Raw genomic sequence first — 21,556 nt, forward strand, 5'->3', positions numbered from 1 at the left:
GGGCTGGCTGAGGGGGGCGCCCGAGGACCCAGGGCAGGAGGGCTGCTCTTTCCATACTTCTGGACAGTCCCATCCTCTCTGTACCTGCCCTACCTGACTCCCCGGTCAAACCCTGGCGGGCGCAGAGGACCCATGGTCCAGCCGGCACACTTCCTCAACGAGAGAATGGCTTGGTGTCGGCGTTTTGAGACCCTTTCCCGAGTAATGGTTGAGAAGTACCTCTCTTGTACTAAGAATAGTGGTTATTCCTTGTGCGTTTGACTCGGAGGTTGGGGGGAGTACCACCTCGCTCTATTTATCCCACAGTCTGTACGCAGTTACTGAAACTGTCACCGTGTCCTATATTCCACAGGCCATTATGTGTATTTCAAACCATTATATAAATGGACTTGATTTGGTACTTCTGAATGTCATTAAACTCCTCCCATACCAGTAACAACACAGTTACCATAGAAACAAATACATTTGAGGAGGGAAGGCATAGGGAAGAAAGCAGATGGATTGGGGAGGGGTGGGAAACGCACCCACCCATGACTATTTCCAGAACGCAGGGCCCGGCCGTGTGACACGGCCACTCCGAGGAGATGGGGTGAGCGCCTTCAGGTTTTTATTGACTCTCCTTTGATAAAAGGTCTGGATAATTCATCTCAGCCTGAACCTGCTCATTCCGGTACACAGCTCTAAAACTTTATGGCACCGCAGGCCATTAAGCACTCTCATTTATTCAGACTCTCCCACCCTGGGGAGGGAAGTAGAGGCGGGGGTCTTGGCATTCAGTGATGAAAGCTTTGAGGCTGGCTGAGGCTGGCTGGATGGGGAAGGGGAGGCAGACAGAGGAAAGTGGAGCTTGCCTGGGCAGAGTTGACACAGTGTGAGACCCTGGGATTTTGGCCAGTGGCTGCTAACGGTCACCCGGTTAATTGTCCTCAGTGTAGTCAGAATGACAAAACTGTGGAGTCTTGGGGTTGAAGGGGTGTTTTCTATTTGAAACTCCTTTATAAGAGCCTAGCTGAGGGGCTACCCGTGGCCTTGGTAGGTAGTGAGTTTCCTGTCTTTGGAGGGATTCAAGTGTAGGTTGCAAGGGCCTCTGATAATAAAGTTTGCTCCCAGGGCTCAGCTCAGATTATCACTGTCTTCAGGAGGCTGTCTTGGCCCTGCTCACTTGGCCTGCAGTTGGACTGGGTTCCTCTTCTCTGTTCCCAAGGCTCTGTACACACCTGGCTGCAGCCAGTATGACAGCGTGTTGTGATTGCTGTGCTGTTCTCTGGGGCAGGGACTATGTCTTTACATGCCAAGGGCCAGGCACAGTCACAGACACAGAGTCAGTCAGTTGGTGAGCGAATGAGCGCACGGCAGCACAGTGTTGACAAGTATTTACATACATTGGTACTTGGTGGGGATATTGAGCCATCAAGAGAGAATGTGGACTAGATAACCTTGGGTCCCTTCTGGCCTCAAGATTCTTTGATGGTATGGTTCTAAACCTGCTCTGAGTATGCCTAAATTTCAGTCTCCCAAGCCACAGTGCGTAACCCTTAAGCATACTAACCACAAGGTTGAAAAGAAAAAACAAAACCAAACAACTACAAAATCACCTTGACATGAAATATGTCTAAGCTCCCCCAGTGGAGGACAAAGTTCCTGAAGTCAGAAGCTGTGTCCAACCCCTGGAGCTCCTGTGCCCAACACAGTACTGGGCTCACAGGGGTGCATTTCATGTCTGTATCAAAGGACCTACTTCCTTTCCTTTTCTCCAGAGGTTCTTGCTTCTTGTCTCTTTCAAAACACTGCCCCAAACCCATTTTCAGCAGGCGGACCTCCCTGTTGGACCCACTTAGTTGGTCACACCCACACTTCAAGGACTCAGCACAGTGAGATGGGGAAGTGGCTCAGAAGTCTGGTTTCAATCCTTTGCTGTGCTCTGGGCAAGCCTATCACTCTCCTGGGTCTCAGCTTCCCCTTCTCCAGGTGATTTCTGATGTTTCTTCTAGGAGTCTGTGATTGTCCAGCTGCCTGGTTCCAGCAGCTTGGGAGCTACTGCCCAGGGGCAGAGAAGATCGTTGTGGTTACTATTCTTTGCACACTATGTCTATTGTGTGCCAACTTGATGCCAGGCTCCTGGGAGGTAATGGAGACCTGCTGCTGCTGCTGCTGCTGCTAAGTCGCTTCAGTCGTGTCCGACTCTGTGGGACCCCATAGACGGCAGCCCACCAGGCTCCCCTGTCCCTGGGAGTCTCAAGGCAAGAACACTGGAGTGGGTTGCCATTTCCTTCTCCAATGCATGAAAGTGAAAAGTGAAAGTGAAGTCACTCAGTCGTGTCCGACTCTTAGTGACCCCATAGACTGCAGCCCACCAGGCTCCTCCATCCATGGGATTTTCCAGGCAAGAGTACTGGAGTGGGGTGCCATTGCCTAGGAGAACTTAAAGACTGAGAGGGGAAATAGGTCTGAGCTAAATAACTGCTAAATGAACTTCTGGGTACAGACTTAGCTAAGCCCTTGGAAGGAAAGGAATATAAGAGCATGGAACACAGGAAGTTGGTCTAGACTAGGGAGGGGTGGGTCTGAGGAGGCTTCACTACAGAAGTGATATTTCAGCTGAGATCTGAAAGATGAGCAGGAGCCGCTATGGGAAGGGTCTGGGGATGGGGTGTGGGCCGGTGTGGTCCGTATCCCAAGAGGAGGGACCAGTACAGACAAAGGCTCTATGGCAGACGGGAGCGTGCCCTGTTGGAGGAGCAGAAAGAAGACTGATGTGACTGGAGTTTTACAGAGCGTTACAGGGGCAAGATGGAGCCAAAAAGGTCAGTAGAAACCAGATTCTATAGGGTCTTATAAAACATGCTGAGGATTTGGGTATTTTTCCTAATGGTGATAGAAAGCCACTGGAATAGTTTCAAGAGCAATGTGCTATTTTCAGATTTGCATTTTGAAATACTGCTCTGGCTGAAGTGTGAAAAATGAACTGGGAGGGAAGGGGCTGGGCTTGATGGACCCAAGAAGCCAGTTAGGAGAGCGAACATGCAGCCCAGGTCGGGGAGGGTGGTGATGGGTGAGGGCAGTGGCTGTCAGATGGACAGAGGTGGATGGGTTCAAGAGATATTCAGGAGGCAACATTTCTAGGTCTTGGTGAGAACTGGAGAGAACAGCGAGCGAAAAGAAGTCCGAGAAGGAGCTTGGCAGGGTCTGTGGTCGAGGTGGCTTCCAGCTTGCTTTAGCCAAGCAGGTCTCCTGGTAGGAATGTGTTGGGGGCCAGAGTGAGGTACTCCGCCCATGGCAAAGGTCATGAGGAAGGAGGCTCGACATACGCAAAGGCGGGATCGAGCCTCAGGAGTCCCCCTGGAACTCCTCGAGCGTCTACCCCATAACCAGAGCCTGCCTACTTTACTACTTTGTGCTCTTACCTACACCTCTGACTTTACGGGGGGCTGTCCCCCACCACCTCTTTCGGAGAAGGAGTTAACCTAGAGCTCCAGTTAATAATAATTCCTGGGCATGATAAGAGTGTTTTAACCTACAAACTCCTCTGAAGGTTCTCTAGCCTGCCTGACAGGCTCGTCCGGCCACATGTGATTGCTCACAGCCTCCCAACCGTGAGAGGCACAAGATGCTTTAAACCCTCTAAAAACAGGTTCTTTAGAGAAGTTAGAAAACTATTAGTATAAATATAATGGGCTAATTAGAAATTGTGTTGGTGAAGGGTTTTTCATTTGTTGAGCCAATGTTTGTTGCTAAGTCTCCACATCCCCTGCCCTTACACACATTAATGAATATATACAAGAAATAAGTATTAACCTTTGATATTAATCACGTTAGACCTTAGGCTAAGTAAATTCTTTCCTTAGCTAAAACCCACTACACCCTCACCCTGTAGGAATGTAACTTTATTTGGGTGGCGTCTGTTTTGAGAATAATCAGCCCTGGAGAAATAAGTGTCCTGATTGACTGACCGCTGTCACAAGGAGAGGGTCGTAAATTGTCAGCAGGCCCCCCTGGCCAGAAGATGATGTAACACCCCTAAGACCTCTGTATACATTTGTGTGAAGCACCTGACTTTAATAAAAGTCAGGACTGCTGTCCCCACGTGACTTTTGTATAACATCTCAGTGTATAAAAACAGACTCTGGAAAATAAAGAATTGGGATCAGTTTCTCAAAATACTGGTCTCCCCATGTCTCTCTCTCCCTCCGGCTGAGTCTCCATCTGGAGCGCGGAACCCACCAAGCTTACTAATTTTGCCTGGGCTTCTAAGATCCGACCGGGGAGGCCTCAGTGTCTCCTCTCCTTCGGGAGAACGGAAGGACGCCTGCGGCCTACGTAAGTGGTGCAAGCTTCTTGTCTTGAAGTTTTATTGGTCCCCCGCGTAAACCAAGCTACTCAGCCTCTTTTCTCCACTGAATTTTCCTACTGAGCTATCCTTATTCTATTACTCTTTATATCTCTAATTAATATCTAATTGAAACTATCGTATCCTGACCCTCGCCGACACCGTCTCTCCTTCGAGTACCCTGGATCAGCCGGGGCTGGTCCCCGGCAGGAATGGTGACTGGAGGAACAGGCCTGGGAAAAAGTTCTGAAATCCACAGTCGGATCAAGGCAGGAGAATGAAAATGGACGACCCATGTTCCAAGGCGCCGAGCAAATTAAATAACAATCATAAAGCACCCTGGAAATCTGAGTTTTGCCATAAATAATAAACAGGGACGTTATACAAATAATCGGCTTTGCAGCCCAGTAGAAGAAAACACATCAGTAAGAAAAATGAAATAAGAAAAAATGCACCCCCAAAGCCCCAGCTAACAAAATGACAGTATTAGCCAGCACCCCGGGGGCTCTGGCAGGCAGTTAAGAGACTGTCTCAGGAAAATGACTATGGGCCCTGGCACTAGAAGTAAAGAACCTGCCTGTCAGTGTAGAAGATACGGAACGTGAGATCTGTCCCTGTGTGGGGAAGATTCCTGGGAGGAAGGCATGGCAACCCGCTCCTGTATTCTTGCCTAGAGAATCCCCATGGACAGAGGAGCCTGGAGGGCTAGAGTCCATGAGGTCACAGGAGTCAGATACGACTTAGAGACTAAACCACCACCACAGGGAGGATGAAAGCAGCCGGGAGGCATACCTGCTTCCCATAACTGAGTGAGAAGCAGAGGGTGCCTGTGCTTCTGAAGGTCCCGGACTCCGCCCCCTACCACATACGCAGCCCGGGCAGATGGGAGCCTCACGGGCAGGTCCACCTCGGCCTCAAAGGGACACCCGAGCAGGGAGGCCAGGGCTCCACTGCCTCAAACATCCTTTTCCTCCTTCCCCCTCCATTCCCCCTCATTTCCCACTGCTAATCTATGGCCCAGTAGGCTTTTCTGGTTCTGTAGAAACAAAGGGTCTTCCCTGGCCTGTGTCCCCCTCTCCACCTTTCCTGACTTTCTCCCACATCAGGCTGACAGTCTCCTGTGTTCTGCCCCATGTTCTCCGGCCCCTTCCACCTTCTCTGTGTTTTCAAGACAAAGCCTTAGGGGCGTCCCCTCTGACTGTGGCCTCAGCCCCCTCTTTCTGCATTCTAAGAGCACTGGACTGGACGTCAGCAGACCTGGGTTGTGGTCCTGCCTCTTCCAGCAACTTCCTATCGACCCCAGGCCTCCCTGGGTGAGTGGGCTGCACTGTAGTTCCTGGGGTGGTTCAAGGTTCTAACACAGAGGAGGACTGGGTTTTCTGAGAGGCAGGCAGAGCCCCTCATCTGACACCATGGGAGAGCTTCCTATTCTGCCCGTGGATAGGGTTCACCCTGGGCAAGCAATGTGCATGGAGCTGGAGAGCGGTTCTGGGCCCTCCAGGAGAAGTGGGTCATGGGGGAAGGATGGGAAGAGAGAAGGGAATGGTGTGTGTGTGTGTGTGTGTGTGAGTGATGTGAGAGCAATTCCCCTGCAGCTCTGACGGGAAATACCTGCCTAGCGATGCCCTAGATGAGAAGATGGTCCATCAGTAGGAGGGGTGAGGAAGGAGGGCAGCTGGCTACAGGACAGACACATCCCAGGCAGCCTCACCTCCTAGCCCTTTTCTCCGCCGATCTGCGTGGATCCTGGCTTCCCAAGAGGGACTGTAGTGCTGGCCTTGGAGGAGAGGCAGAGAGGTAAGTCATAGGGAATTGCTGGGGACCTGAAGACTGGCGCTCTGTGTCAGAGTGTTCTGTCTACTGAGCTCCTTCTCCAGATTCCCCTTACACCCGTGGGTAGCTTTCTGGATTCCTCCATTGACACTCATGGCACTAATTGTTTTGTTGTTTAGTTGCTTGGTCGTGTCTGACTCTGTGATTCCATGGACTGTAGCCTTCCAGGCTCCTCTGTCCATGCAATCTCCCAGACAGGAATACCGGAATAGGTTGCCTGCTGCTGCTAAGTCGCTTCAGTTGTGTCCGACTCTGTGCGACCCCATAGATGGCAGCCCACCAGGCTCCCCCGTCTCTGGGATTCTCCAGGCAAGAACACTGGAGTGGGTGTCATTTCCTTTTCCAATGCATGAATGTAGGTTGCCATTCGCTTCTAAACGGGATCTTCCTGATCCAAGGATCAAACTCATGTCTCCTGCATTGGCGGGTGGATTCTTTACCACTGAGCCACCTGGGAAGCCCACAAACTAATTATTTAATTTCAAAATGGTTGGTTAGTCTCTATGTGTGAGACACTGGGCTAAGGTCCAGGGACTGGCAAGGAAAGCAGGATCCTTGCCTTTCTGAAGCTAACTCTTAGGTGGGACAATGTAATAAATAATCATCAGTTAGCGTAAGTACCACCAAGTAAATAGGCTGGTTGTCACAACGGAGCTCAATGGTGGGGGAAGGGGGGAATCTCACTTAGGTAAGGTGGTCCGGCAGGGTCTCTTTGGAGGTGACAGGAACCCTGAGATGCGACTGTGTTTTTTATCTGGAGCTCGAGAGGGCAGGGACTATAGCTTATTTACTTTTTCCCCCCTTGGCCACACTGCCTGGCATGTGGGATCTTAGTTCTCAGACCAGGGATCGAAGCCATGCCCCCTGCAGTGGAAGCACAGGGTCTTAACCACTGGATCGCCAGGGAAATCTCGTCTTCTTTACTTTTGAAGCTCTAGAGCTTAGAACAGTAGCTGGCACTTATTATGAAAAATTGGTATTATTTTTATGGTGCGTGTTCATTGACTGTTTGATGAATAAATAAATGATCTCCTTCCAGCAGTTCCTACTTAAAGCACCATGTACTTAATCACATGAAGACAATTATGTCAAACAAACGTGACAGTCTCATGCCTAGTCTGTCTTTATTTGCTCCTTTTTTGTCGGCCTTTCATTGATTTTTGTCCATATTTCCACTTGATGCCTCAGATACGTTGAGCACAAACAGGAAAGAACACACAGACACACACACACAGACACACAGACACACACACACACACACATATTTTACCGACCACTTCCATTCCTGCAAATGCTGCAGATTCTACCCGAGAAGCTATTACGTGCTCCCAAATAGAGCAAACCTCTCATTAACTATCACATGCCTCCTTAAACGATCTTTGAATAGTGTTTTCTTTTTTATTGCTTTGTGTAGTTTAACAGCACCAATTGCGATTACTCTAGCTTATGATAAACCCCAGATCTATAAAGCTCCTGTTCATTCATTATTTTTCTCTTGCTCCTTCTCAAGCTGTTATTTTTTGGGGGGAATGTAGCAAGGAGGGGAGAATGGAGGGAAAAAAAGATACAAAAATTAACAAGGAAACAAATGAAATAGGGGACCACTTCTTCCTGGGTGACAGACACTCTATTAGATACTGTTAAACAGAGCAAATATACCTCAGTGCAGCACAAGTAGGTCTTGCTTATTTATACTAAATGGCAAATATAATGATCACCATCTTATCTTTAATAGAAGAAGCAGATAATTGTTCCAGTATCTCACTAATTTCAACATCTGGGCAAAAAAAATTATAATTTTTAAAAACTATTGTACCAAGTGTTCAATTTATAGCAAGGTGTGTAGGGCAGTGTGGACAGAGATGTCTGCTTCTTGATCTATGTCATAGCTGCTATTCCAGTTCAATTATTAATATGTGGAAGTTATAATCATTTTGACTATTGGTACAAGATAATTATAAACCATAAAACAGCTCCCCATGCTTGCTGGTGCTTCTTTGTTATGTGCAGACGTGCTGGGGTTTGAGTGTGTGAGCTTTTGAAAGAGAAAAAAAATATGTAATATGGCACTTGGGGTAGCTAGACTGGCTGGAGTGGGAGCAGAGAGACATCTGCCTCCTTTCCAGGCCCCTCCCTCTTCCCCTCCTTATGCCTCTCACCCTTCCAGGACCAAAGCCCACCGACCTCCAGCATCTCCCCTTCGGCCCCACCGACTTACCTACCTCCTATCCTGTCTCCTCTTTGTTAGCTGAGATTTGTAACTCCTCATACAGGGTGGTTTAACTTGCTTGCCACCCCCTCATCTCCTTGTTTACCTAGAAGCAGCAGCAGCTACTGTGTGTGGGCATGAATGTGCACTGGGGCATTTGGGAGAGCCGAGAACCACAGGCAGTGAGGAAGGCAGAGATGGGGGGCAAGCTGCTCTGCTACTTCCCGGCCATTGCTGATGCCTCTGTTGCCTCCTGCTTGATTCTCAGTTCATCTTTACTAGGGGGAGGATATAAATTGGGCTAAAGCACCTAGAATCACTCATTCCCAGCCAAGTGGATCACAATCCATTGAAAGGAATAACCCATTTTTGTGGCTTGTGTGTGTTTGAAAAGAGGCTCAAAGAGAAGGGGCGTTGTTTTGGCATCTTACTTTTTTTAACAAGAAAAACCTATTTAAAATGCCATCTGGGAGATAGTGAACGACAGAGGAGCCTGGAGTGCTGCAGTCCATGGGGTCACATAGAATCAGACACAACCGAGTGACTGAACAACAAAAAGGATTTCCCTGGTGGTCTAGTGGCTAAGAATCCATCTTCCAATGCAGGGGACATGGATTCCATACCTGTTTGGGGAACTAAGATCCCACATGGACACTAGAGAAGCCCACTGGCCACAACGAGAGCTCCTGTATGTATCAACAAAGGTACCGTGTGCCGAAGCCAAGACCCGACCCAGCCAAACTAAAGACATAAAGACTGTTAAAATGCCATCTTATGACCAGTGCAAGATTGATGCATGAAGCAGGGCACTCAAAGCCAGTGCTCTGGGACAACCCAGAGGGATGGGGTGGGGAGGGGGTTGGGAGGGGTGTTCAGGATGGTGAGACACATGTACATCCATGGCTGATTCATGTCGATGTATGGCAAAAACCACCACAATATTGTAAAGTAATTATCCTCCAATTAAAATAAAATAATTTTAAAATGCTGTCTTAGTTTAGTTGTTGCACAAAGTAAGGCTAACCATTCTTAGAAGTAATCAGATCCTAGTCTTGCCCCCAAGTCCTCTTCTAGTCCCCTTTCTTCCCCTCTTCTTTACTTGAACAATGTCTAAGGAGCTATTAAGGGTGCATTTGTTTTTCTTACCATTTCCTTAAGCTCTTGTTCAGGGTATTACCATTGTATCTCTCTTTACGGCAAATGTATTTAAACTTCTTTTTAAGAAGACAGGCTTCCCAGGTGACGCTAGGGGTAAAAGACCCACCTACCAATGCAGGAGACATAAGACATGTGGGTTTGATCTCTGGGTTGGGAAAATCCCCTGGAGAAGGACATGGCAACCCACTCCAGTATTTTTGCCTGGAGAATCCCATGGACAGAGGAGCCTGGCAGGCTACAGTCCATGGGGTCCCACAGAGTCAGACACCACTGAAGAGGCTTAGCATGCACGCACACATGCACATAAGAAGAGACACCAGAGCATTCTCTCTCTCTCTCTGCCGTGGGATGACTCAGTGGGAAGGCTGCTGTTTGCACACCACAAAGAGAGCTCTCGCCAGAACCTGACCATGCTGGCACTTTGATCTTGGATTTCCAGTCTCTAGAACTGCGAGAATATAAATTTCTGTGTTTAAGCCACTCAGTCTGTGGTATTTTGTTATAGCAGCCCGAGCCACTTATGAAAAGTGTGAGGAGTCGAATCATGTTCGTCATCCTTTGTGATATGATTCTTTACAGGCCCCAAGATCTGGAGTCAGTATCCTTCTATTGGGGTCAGACACTTGGAACCTGAGCTTTCAAATCCACCCCAGCTTGTGACTTTTTTGGTTCCCCCATTCCCTGGGAGCCTCATTTTAGCTTCTCTAATGAGCATTGCCAGCAAGTGAATGTGTCTATTCAGCACCATGGACAGAGCCATGCTGTCAGTTCCCACAAATGAGAAGTTACTGCCTTGCACACTCAAGAAGGTGGTGGTGGGAAGGGAGGGCTGGGCTGAGAGAAAAGTGAGGAAGGAAGACTGACTGGCAGGATGCAGAAAATGCAGCCTCAGTGCTGGCTGTGCTCAGCCATGGGGCTCCTACAAATAAGAAGTAGCTTCTTGATGCTGTTGCCTTCTTATACAAGCAGGCAGTGAAACCAGGGAGGTGATATTCTTTGTGCTTAATTGCACTGACCTAACTGTTGTCAAACTGTCACCATGATGGGTCCTGGCAACAAAGCTCTAGCTGGTGAGGCATTAGGTCTGGGGAGCATGTGGGAGTGTGGTGTCATGGTCTAGAGGCTTGGAGGAGAGCCAGCTGAGGAGCTTAGGAAGAGGGCGCTGGAGCTATGCTGTGGTCTAAGTTTGGGGCTAGAGTTGGTACAGGTGCGCTATCTTTTCTATGCCTGGAATGGGAATGAGGCTACAGGGGGCACTGGGCCTTGGGAAGGGAGGGGCCCGGCTCACGGCAATCTGGGCTAGTGAGAAGCCAGGGCTTCATTTGTCTGACTTTAATGAATAAATGGCATCCCCAGCCATTGTTTATCTACTTTTGAATCCTGACAAACAATCTGTGGCATCTGATGGAGAGGGTTATTAGCTGCACGGAGACAGATGGCTGGGGATGAGGGGATTGGCTCTTTATTACAGCGGCCCCAGAAGTGGCAGCACTCCTCTCATGCCCCAGCCTCCACATGAATGCCAATACCTTCTCCACCCCACCACCTCCTGCCTTCTGTGGCCCAGTCAAGCGTCCGAAGAAAGACCCAGTGCTAGAGGAAGACAGAATGGCCTATGAGTAAGAGGGAGAGGTAGGGCTGAAGGAGTTGTGAAAGAGGGCAGGTTTTTGAGTGGAAATCCTTTGAGAATAAAGAGCTCTGCCTTATTCTTCTTTAGTATTCTCCCAAGTCCCCTGTGAGGCACCGTTAATTCAATTAGCATTCAAAAAATATGAATGTTAAGGAGAAAGGCCATCAGGTCTGGATTAGAAAAGATAACAGAAGCAGATTTAGTTGGGCCAGGTGGGTAGGTGAGGGACAAAGGGAAGGGAAGAGACAGGAAGAGAAGGAGGGGACCTAAAGGGAGGAAGGAAGAGAGTGTAGGAAAAAATGCTCATAAATCAGCACACAATGTTTCTTCCCTACATTGCTATCTGAACGGCTTCATGGAAATGAGCCTCAGCGGTCTGCTGTCCTTTCTGAGAAGCCCCAGGGTCTTTTTCCTGCTGTCACAGCTGTAGGCAGAGCGTCCTCCCTCCCCATCACCCCTGAGAAGGCAGGTTCCCACTGACCTTCATTCATTCTCCGGAACTTGTCCTTGGTCATGTAGCCCAGCACCAGACAGCATCCTCTTTTCTGGAGGCCCAGCTCTGGAAGAAAAGCAGAATGGGTGAGCTTGGAACAGGTCAGGGGTCAGCGAAAGTCCTTTTGCAAGAGATGTGAAGCTTGTTGCTCTTACAAAAGGGTTACTTATTCAACAAACATTTAGAAAGCACTTGGTCCAGGCATGATTTTTTTCAAAACTTTCATCAGGTTTATTTCTAGGATTTTCATAACTTTAAGATGTCACGAATGTGATTTGTATTTATTTATTTATCAGTGTATAGTTACTTTACAACGTTCCGATAGTTCTGCTGTATAGAAAAGTAAACCAGCTATACTTATACATATATCCTCTCCCTCTTTTTTCTTCTTTTCAGATTTCCTTCCCATTTAGGTCACCACAGAACACTGAGCAGAATTCTCTGTGCTAAACAGTTGGTTCTCATTAGTTATCTATTTTATACAGTCCAGGCATAACTTAAGGCCAATAATTTGCTTATTTGATCTTTGCAACAACTCTTTGAGGTACCACTATGATATACTCTATGATTTACCACTGTTATCCCCATTTTTATATTATATCCTCATTTATGAGCATATTAGGTAGGTGGTCTTAGATGAAAGAGCTGGTAGGTGGCAGAACCAAGAGTTTGAACAGAGGCAGCCTGACTCTGAACAAGAGGCAGAGTCCACAGTCATAACCTTTACTCTCTAGGTTAATGAGTCCCCAGGCTTGAAAGGGGTATGCCCAGATTACATTGGGACTGTGGTGAAGCCAGAGAAGAGGCAGAGTCCAGCCAGTGGCGTCTAGGACGGAACAGCACAACCAGACACAGTGGAGAATTTAGGGGAAGACACAAGGGCCAAGGGGCTTCCGAGGTGGTGCTAGTGGTAAAGAACACGCCTGCCAAAGTGGGAGACATAAGAGAGGCAGGTTCAATCCCTGGGCCGGGAAGATCTGCTGGAGGAGGGCATGGCAACCCACTCCAGTATTCTTGCTTGGAGAATCCAATGGATGGAGGAGCCTGGTGGGCTGCAGTTCAGGGGATCACAAAGTGCTGGACATGACTGAAGTGACTTACTACACATAGTATACAGGAGTCAAGGTGTAGGCAGAAAGAGTCTACTTTTGGGAGAGAGTGAATGTCTGGGGCTGAGGATCCCTGTTCATCCTTACATTCAGGCACAATTCAGCATTGTCATCAGACACTTAGGAGCGTAGACTCAGTGTGGAGCACAGGGGTGGGGATGGCTAAGAAACATAAGACATAGACTCGGGTCCCAGAAGACTTTGACCCAATAAAACAACAAGTTAGAACAATGATTCCAGGTAGCAAATGCAAGAGACCAATTTTCCCGCACGACGATATTCTGAAAATCAGTGTCCATTGTATATCAGCCCTGGACTGGAGTACCTTGGTTAACCAGTCAAGATTTCCTCTCCGGTATCTATCCTTTGCCCTAACTGTGGTGCAGTGGTAAAGAATCTGCCTGTCTATTCAGGAGACTCAAGAGACATGGGTTCGATCCCTGGATCCAGAAGATCCCCTGAAGTAGGAAATGGCAGCCACTCCGGTATTCTTGCCTAGAGAATCCCATGGACAGAGGAGCCTGGCAGGCTACATTCCATGCAGAGTCAGACGTGACTGAGTGTGCACACACATCTGACCTTTACTCCTGATTCATCATCAGCACTTGTGGGTTCTGAAACAGGTTTCTCTTTGGATTACCCAGAGCCACTGCACGAGGGAGGCAGATGGGTTATTACTATTCACACTATGCAGATGAGAAAACTGAAGTTCAAAAATGTTAAGTGACTTCCCATGATTATTGTAGCCTCCGCACCCCTACCTCTTTGCTTTGAAGTCATACAGATGTGGCAGCCGCCATGAACTGGGAAAACGGATAAGGGGTATGATTTCCAGAGGCCGGGATGGGACTGCAACTCCTCCCAGGCTTCGTCAGCTTCCCAGGTGCCTGGCTACTCCCTCCATCAGTTTCTTAGAGAAGGAGGGTGCCACGGAGGGTTATGTCACAGCATCTTCTTCCCCGACGCTTGGTGATACTCTGAGCCCTGGCCAGTCGGCATCTAGACTGCCAGAGTGTATAGAGGCTGGGCTCCTTCTCCTCTAGCCCGCCCCCCACCTCTTGTGGTCCAGGCCCAGCCTCTCGGAGCAGCAGGATGAAAGGGCCCGAGAGACACAAATAAGTCAAGCTCAGGGGCTCCCGCCCCAGAGGAAAACAAAGCATGGTGGGTGGTGGCGGAATGCCATGGCCCAGGGAGGTCGCGGGCTTTGATCTCTTGATTCTTTAAAGGGGTTTATTGACTATCAGTAAAGAGCAGAGAAGCAGATCTGAGCGTGCCTTTTCCAAAGGCACTCACTTCTCTTCCTTTCTCTCCACGCTCGCTCGTCTGAAGGCACAGCCAAAACGCCCTCACTTCAAACAGCCTTACATCTCAGGCGCCCAAATTGACGATGTTAAGTTCCCTCATCCAAGGCCTCGGCCCTTTCTTCAGGGGCTCCTGCTCTGTCGAAAGCCATGAGGATCAAAGCCCCTTTGATGTTTACTTACTATATTTGTGGATTCTTTCTAACAACCACCTTCAAGAGGCAGGAATGCAGCCTGCCAGGAGGAGGGGCTGCAGAAGCTCTAGCTATGAGGTGGCTCTGAGCCCCAGCAAACAAGCCTCTAGCCCAGGACCCTATTGAAACCTCAACATGCTGACGACATTCAGAGTTAACCAGCCCATTATAACTGCACGCATATTGTTCATCATGAGAATGACACAATTGCTGATGATTTCTATTATATTTTCCACTGACTTCCTATGCTCATCTGAAGTACATCAGCAGTGGCTCCTAATGAGAAAGGGAGCTTGGGTTTGGGTTCTTGCATTCAGCCCAGGAACAAACTCTGGCAGAAGAGTGTGGGCAGAAGATTCTGGGTGAATTTCGGCCAGTGTTCCTGCAGGGCTTCCTGGACCATCCCCTCAACTCTCAGGGAAATGGAGGGGCATGGTCCTCCTACAGATTTAGAGACTGTGGATCACCTGCTGACTTTGAGTTGACTGTCTCTGCCACCCCAACCCACCCTGTCCTATGTCATGTAATATGCCACCAGGGGTATTGCCCAATGAAAGAGGCTGTATGTACACACGGTTATTATAAGTAAGATTCTCTTGGACCATGTTTGATTTTTGCAAATGAGCAGGAAAAGACTTTCTTTTTTATATTAAAAAAACCTGATTAATAAAAGAAATGGAGGCCAAAGCAATTTCTCAATGTATTTGGCTCATTTAATTTGACACGTGTGGGTTAGTCTTAATTATTTAGGCATCTATATTACAAGGCACTAATAAGCACACTGCAGAAATTTATTAAGTGAGAGAGGGCTCTCTGACTAAGTCTTTACTGAAAAGTGGGGAGAAGCCACTGGGATCTTTGCAAGAACGAGCAGGTTGGGGGATTAAATACATGAGAATGAGCTGGCTATCCATATATGAAAATTGAGGATGTTCTCGGGAGAGACTTGCAGAGGTAAATTAGAGGTTCTTGGTGATACATGAAGAAGCAGGTCAGGGCCCAGGTGTGATTCCAGGAGAATCTGGAAACGCAGGTGTGGTCAAAGATAGTGACCAGAGAGAAACATGCAGGGCGCACGAACCAACAGCTTACGATTCCAACAAGCCAGATCAACCAGGCTATTAGTGGAGAGATGATGGAATGTGATAGAAGAGGTATCGTTCACACTGTGAGCTGGGTCAGCCACCAGACGGCCACCTTCTTTGTCGGGTGGTATGGGACTGATGGTGGAGTCAGATCCCAGATACCTGTTTTATTTATTTATTTTTAAGACTTTTTGTTTGTTTTTGATGTGGACCATTTTTGAAGGCTTTGTTGAATTTGTTATGATATTGCTTCTGTTTTATGTTTTGGTTTCTTGGCCTCAAGGTATATGGGACCTTAGACCCCCAACCAGGGATCGAACCCACATTCCCTGCATCGGAAGGTGAGGTCTTAAGCACTGGGCCACCAGGGAAGTCCTCCAGATGTGCATTTTAAAACAGCAAGAGGCTGAGGTCTTCTCCATGTAGACTTTGGGGCTGCAGCTTTTGGCTAAGCACTAATCAGTAGCAGAACCACCAGATGCACTGAACGGGTCCACAGAAAAAGACTGACGTGAATGGAGTCATCCTGGCTTGAAGGACAGTTCAGTGCAAAGAAGGCCAGAGTCACCTGCCTGTGAAGGTGTGGAGGGTGCTGTCTCAGGAGAACAAAGAGTTAGGAGACACTGCTACCCAAGGAGGGGCTTCCCCATTGCCTCGGCAGTAAAGAATCCGCCTGCAATGCAGGAGCCGCAGGAGACATGGGTTCAATCCCTGGTCAGGAAGAGAACCCTGGAGGAGGGCATGGGAACCCCCTCCGGTATTCTTGCCTGGAGAATCCCATGGACAGAGGAGTCTGGAGGGCTACAATCCAAGGGGGCGCAACGAGTTGGACATGACTAAAGCGACTTTGACGCACACACCCTACATAAGGAAGCACTGCCTGAGAAGGGGTATATTTCTTAGGGAGAAAGCCAGGTTGCACCCTGGGAACTGCCAGCCTTTAGCCTGGGAGCCACAGAAGGGTGGGGATAGTGTCTTCTTAGGCTCAGGGTCCGTGGTCCGAAACACAGTGCTTGGCACATGGCGAGCGATCAGGAAAAGTCTGATTTAGTGAAAGAGATGACTAAGAAATAATGGGCAGTGACCCAGGCCAGAGAGAATGGGTCAGATGGGCTTGACCGAGCCACAGGGGATTAGGTCAGGTGAGGACGGCCTGGAGTGAATGAACGCTGTAATTCATGGAATAGGAGTCTGGGAAATGTGCAGTTTCCTCTCGGGAGGTATAAAAAAAGATGGCTTCATAAAAGGAATGGTTTTCCTTCAGTTTCTGAGGGTGAGGATGGGACTTTTTCTAGCGTGAGGATTCCTTTATTCTTCCTAGTAATCATGGTATTGCGGAGATATTACTTCACATTTGTGGGATACTTATTTTTTCACGATACTGTCATACTCACTGTCTTATTGGGTGTTCACAGTAGCTCCGTGAGGCAGGCAAGGCCAGAAGTGATTTCCTCCATTTTGGTTTCAGAAACTGGCTCAGAGAAGTAAAATGACAATTCAAGGCCAAAGCACAGTCTAGCCTGGCCAGTGCTCAGGCTGGAATCCAGGTCTGATTTCTGGCTTAATTCCTAGGGTTCGTGCTATGATCCCAGGGCTAGCCGATGCTATGAATGAAGACAGACACTGAGGGACTTCTCTGGTGGACCAGTGGTAAAGAATCCACCTTCCAATGCAGGAACATGGGTTTGATCCCTGGTTAGGGAACTAGGTTCCCACATGCCTCAGGGCCACTAAACCTGAATGATACAACTGCTGAGCCCACGCGCCTCAATGAAAGATCACGCATTCCATAGTGAAGAGCCTGTAGGACGCAGCTAAGAGCCGACACAGCCAAATAAATAAAACAAATAAATATTTTTTAAAAGACAGACATAGAAGTGTCAGCAGAGATCAGCGGTCCTGTGGGATCATGGAGTGAACTGGGTTTCCCTAAACCTGATGCCGAAGAACTGACTGCAATATCTCAGTGAAAGTGAAAGTCACTCAGTTGTGTCCGACTCCTTGTGACCCCATGGACTATATAGTCCATGGAATTCTCCAGGCCAGAATACTGGAGTGGGTAGCCTACCCCTGCTCCAGCGGATCTTCCAGACCCAGGAATCGAACCAGGGTCTCCTACATTTCAGGTGGCTTCTTTACCAGCTGACCTATCAGGGAAGCCCGCAGCATCTCAGACTGTGTCTTTACTTGGAGATAGAGACTTGACCAAGGTAATCAAGTTAAAATGGTCACTAGGGGGACTCTAATCCGATACGGGGCTTCTCAGGTAGGGCAGTGGTAAAGAGCCAACTGTCAGTCAAGAGACACAGGTTGGATCCCTGGGTTGGGAAGATCCCCTGGGGAAGGGAATGGCAACTCACTTCAGTATTCTTGTCTGAAAATTCCCATGGACAGAGGAGCCTGGCCAATTACAGACCATGGGTTTGCAAGAGTCGGACACAGCTGAGTGACAGAGCACACACGCACGGAATCCAACATGACTGGTGTCCTCATAAACGGGAAATTTGGGACACACACTCACACGGGGACAATGCCATGTGAACATGGAGAGGGTTGTTGATAAGCCAGAAGGGAGCCATTCCTCAGGCCCTTGGAAGGAACCAACCCTGCCAGTGTCCTTTGTGGACTCCTGGCCTCCAGAACTGGTGGTGGTGGTGGTTTAGTCGCTAAGTCGTGTCCGACTCTTGCGACCCATGGACTGTAACCTGTCAGGGTCCTCTGTCCATGGGATTTTCCAGGCAAGAATACTGGAGTGGATTGCCATTTCTTTCTCCAGGGGATCTTCCCGACCCAGGAATTGGACCCAGGTCTCCTGCATTGCAAGCAGATTCTTTACCGACTGAGCTATGAGGGAAGCCCTCCAGAACTGGTAGACATTACCTTTTTTAATGTTTAAGTCATCCAGTTGGTGGCCCTTTGTCACAGCAGCCCTAGCAAGCTAATATAGGCAGGAAGAGGGGAGGAACCGGTCTTCTCTGTGGCCTGGCTATTTCTGTTGGTCAAGACTCTTTGACCTCTGTCCCTTAGTCATGGGGGACGAAGGGGGCAGCATCACATGACCACTCAGAAGGCTCCTGAGAGGCACCAGCTGACTAGAGAGCAGTCAGAGGGGCTGCTAAGATGGGGCAGTGGGCGTGGTGGGCACAAGAGGTGATGGGAAAGAAGGAAGGTGGGGAGGGAGGGCTGGCTATGTGTCTTCTAAATTTTCATTGATTTATTTAGTTATTTCCGGCCATGCTGGGTCTTTGCTGCTGCTCGGGCTTTTCTCCAGCTGCAGAGAGCAGGGGCTACTCTCTAGCTGTGGTCCATGGGCTTCTCATTGTGGCGGCTCCTCTTGTTTCAGAGCACGGGCTTTAGGGTGCACAGGCTTCAGCAGTTGCAGCTCCTGAGCTCTAGAGAGTGGGTTCAATAGTTGTGGTGCACGGGCTTAGTTGCTCCGAGGCACGGGGGATCTCCCGGGACCAGGGATTGAATGTGTGCTTCCTGTATTGGCAGGTGGATCCTTTAGCACTGAGCTCCCAGGAAAGCCACTAGCTATGTGTCTTGACGTCAACCCAGAATGCCTTGAGCGTTCCTGCTGTCAGTGTGTGGATGACATTTGCCCAAAGAGTGCTCGCTTGGTGCCCTGGCCAGAAATGAATGGGCTGTGAAGTAATCACAGGTAGAGCTGGTGACAGTGGACGGGTGCCGGGTCTCACTTCCTCACCTGAGGCTATCTGAGGCATTTGGAAGCCCACCTGTTCCTGCCCTGCCCAGTCACCATGGTCCAGGGACACTTGCTGAGAACTATCCCTTCACGTTTGCTGTTGTTCAGTTGCTAAGTCGTGTCCAACTCTTTGCTATTCCATGGACTGCAGCATGCCAGGCTTCCGTGTCCTTCACCATCTCCCAGAGTTTGCTCAAACGCATGTCCATTGAGTGGGTAATGCCAACCAACAATCTCAACCTCTGTCGTCTCTTTATCCTGCTGCCCTCCTGCCCTTTCCCAGCACTGGCATCCATTTATTACCTGAAGCTATCAGATGGAGCATGTCCCTAGGAGCCTACTGAACAAGAAATAGAGTGTGGTGGGCAGGCAGTTTGGTGTGGCTGTAGCGAAGATTTTGGGAGTGGAGAAAGAGGCAGGAGACAGAGCCAGGGACGAGATTCTGGGGGACCTGGTGAGCCTTGCCTTGGAGTCTGTATTTTTTCTACAGAGTGCTTAGCAGAAGACAGGCCAGACTTGCATCTTCTAAAGGTCATTTTAGCACGGATGCAGATGACGACTAGGAGAAGGCAAGCCCAGACGGGGAAGAGCAGCTGTGTGACCACTGCAACCCACCTAGCAAGAGGCGATGGGTGGATATGTTCCCTCTCTTCCTGCTCTCCCAGGACAGCCCAAGACGAGAATGCAGGTGAAAAGACCCTGGGCTTCTCAGGGGGACGTTCGCAGCCTCCACACCCCCACCATCTTGACATGGGAGAGCAGAGCAGGGGCTGAAAATAGCTCCCCAGCTGGTGCCCGAGAGCAGATGGCAAAGACGTCAGCTGGACCTGGCGGGAGCCACGCAGAGCACCTGGGGGCAGTGGGGCCGCGTGGGCTGCAAAACCACCAGCGCCAGCCGGAGCCTCGCTTCCGCCCTGAGCAGTCCCCAGGGCTTCTTTGGGCTTTACTTTTCTCATTTACAAAATGTGGATACTGCTCGTAAGACCCTCCTCACTTGGTTGATATGCAAATCCAATGAGACAGCACCTGGTGTAAAGGACCTCGAAGAAACCCCCAACGAGGGTGAAATTGAAACATCAGAATGCAGTCTAGAGGTGATCAAATCTTCCCCTCTTCCTTTGTTTTTTTTTTTTTTTTAAACAGATGCCAAAGGGGTGACTCAGGGAGTGATATGCCCTGTCCAGGGTGACTCAATGAGCTGTGAGGTGGCATCTTTGAAGATCAGTGTGGCCGTGACAAGTCAGCGGGGCTGGAGGAGTGAAGCGAGGCGGGAAGACCAGCCGGGGATGTCGCAGGCGAGGTCAGAGACCACAGGTGCCTGAAACAGAGAGTAAGTGGCAACTCAGGAGATGTTTCTCGGCCTAGACAATAGGCTAAGGGTCAGAGAGGCTCAAGCAGGGGAACGGGAAGACCCCACAGGGTCTTCAGTGGGGAGTTGGAGGGAGCGAGGGGTGTGTGTCAGGAGCGATTGACAAAGGAAGCTGGTTATGGATGACAACGGTGCATGACGGATTTCCTGTATTTGAAAGATCCCCAAGTAGACAGGTCCTGGATGATCACATGAGCATGAGTTCAGATCTGAAGAAACACATCTTAAAGCAACTTCACTGCCCTTGGAGAGCGAATATCATGGTCTATAGACCAATTCACGTGATGACAATTTACACACAAAGCAGGAGGGTGATACAGGCTCTAACCCTAACCTGTGTCATCAGGCGATGATGATATGATACTGCCACCACCCCTCCACCACCAGCACGCACTCACAAACTGGCAGCTACAAAACCCAACCCACAGGGACTCCCTGGTGGTCCAGTGGTTAAGAATCTGCTCTGCAATGCAGGGGATGCGGGTTCGATCCCTGGTCGAGGAACGAAGATCCCACAGGCTGTGGAGCAACCAAGCCTCTACACCACAACTGCTGAAGCCCACATGCTCTCAAGACCGTGTGCCATAACTGGAGAGTGTGTGCACCACAAGAAAAGATCCCACATGATGTAACAAAGGTCGAAGATCAGCATGCTGCAACCAAGACCCAACACAGTCAAATTAAATCAATATTTTAAAAATTTAACCCCAAACACTCGAGAGGCATGATGCTCAAGACAAAAATACATAACATAAGCTTCCTTCCAATGGGATTACAATCTGGCTGGTTATGTAAGGCAGGGGTCCCCAACCTCTAGGATCTAATGCCTGATGATCTGAGGCGGAGCTGATGTGATAATAATAGAAATAAAGAGCACAGTATATGTAATGCACTTGAATAATCCTGAAACCAACCCCTCCAGCCCCCTGACCCATGGAAAAATTGTCTTCCATGAAACTGGTCCTTCATGCCAAAAACACTGAGGACCACTGATGTAGGTAGGACATCAGTTCAGTTCAGTTACTCAGTCGTGTCCGACTCTTTGCAACCCCATGAATCGCAGCATGCCAGGCCTCCCTGTCCATCACCAACTCCCGGAATTCACTCAGACTCACGTCCATCAAGTCGGTGATGCCATCCAG

General features: G+C 49.1%; 1 protein-coding gene across 1 annotated transcript in view; it reads right to left on the reverse strand.

Annotated features, from left to right (window-relative positions):
• Nucleotides 1-21,556, reverse strand: part of KIRREL3 (kin of IRRE like 3 (Drosophila)) — a 609,658-nt gene that overhangs the window by 120,836 nt on the left and 467,266 nt on the right. Inside the window, exon 2 of the mRNA XM_010829490.1 lies at nucleotides 11,639-11,716. Coding sequence (XP_010827792.1) covers nucleotides 11,639-11,716 — 78 coding nt within the window. The remainder of the gene's footprint in view (nucleotides 1-11,638; nucleotides 11,717-21,556) is intronic.

The sequence above is a fragment of the Bison bison genome, unplaced genomic scaffold, assembly GCF_000754665.1.
Source record: "Bison bison bison isolate TAMUID 2011002044 unplaced genomic scaffold, Bison_UMD1.0 scf7180017864506, whole genome shotgun sequence".
NCBI classification, from domain to species: Eukaryota; Metazoa; Chordata; class Mammalia; order Artiodactyla; family Bovidae; genus Bison; species Bison bison.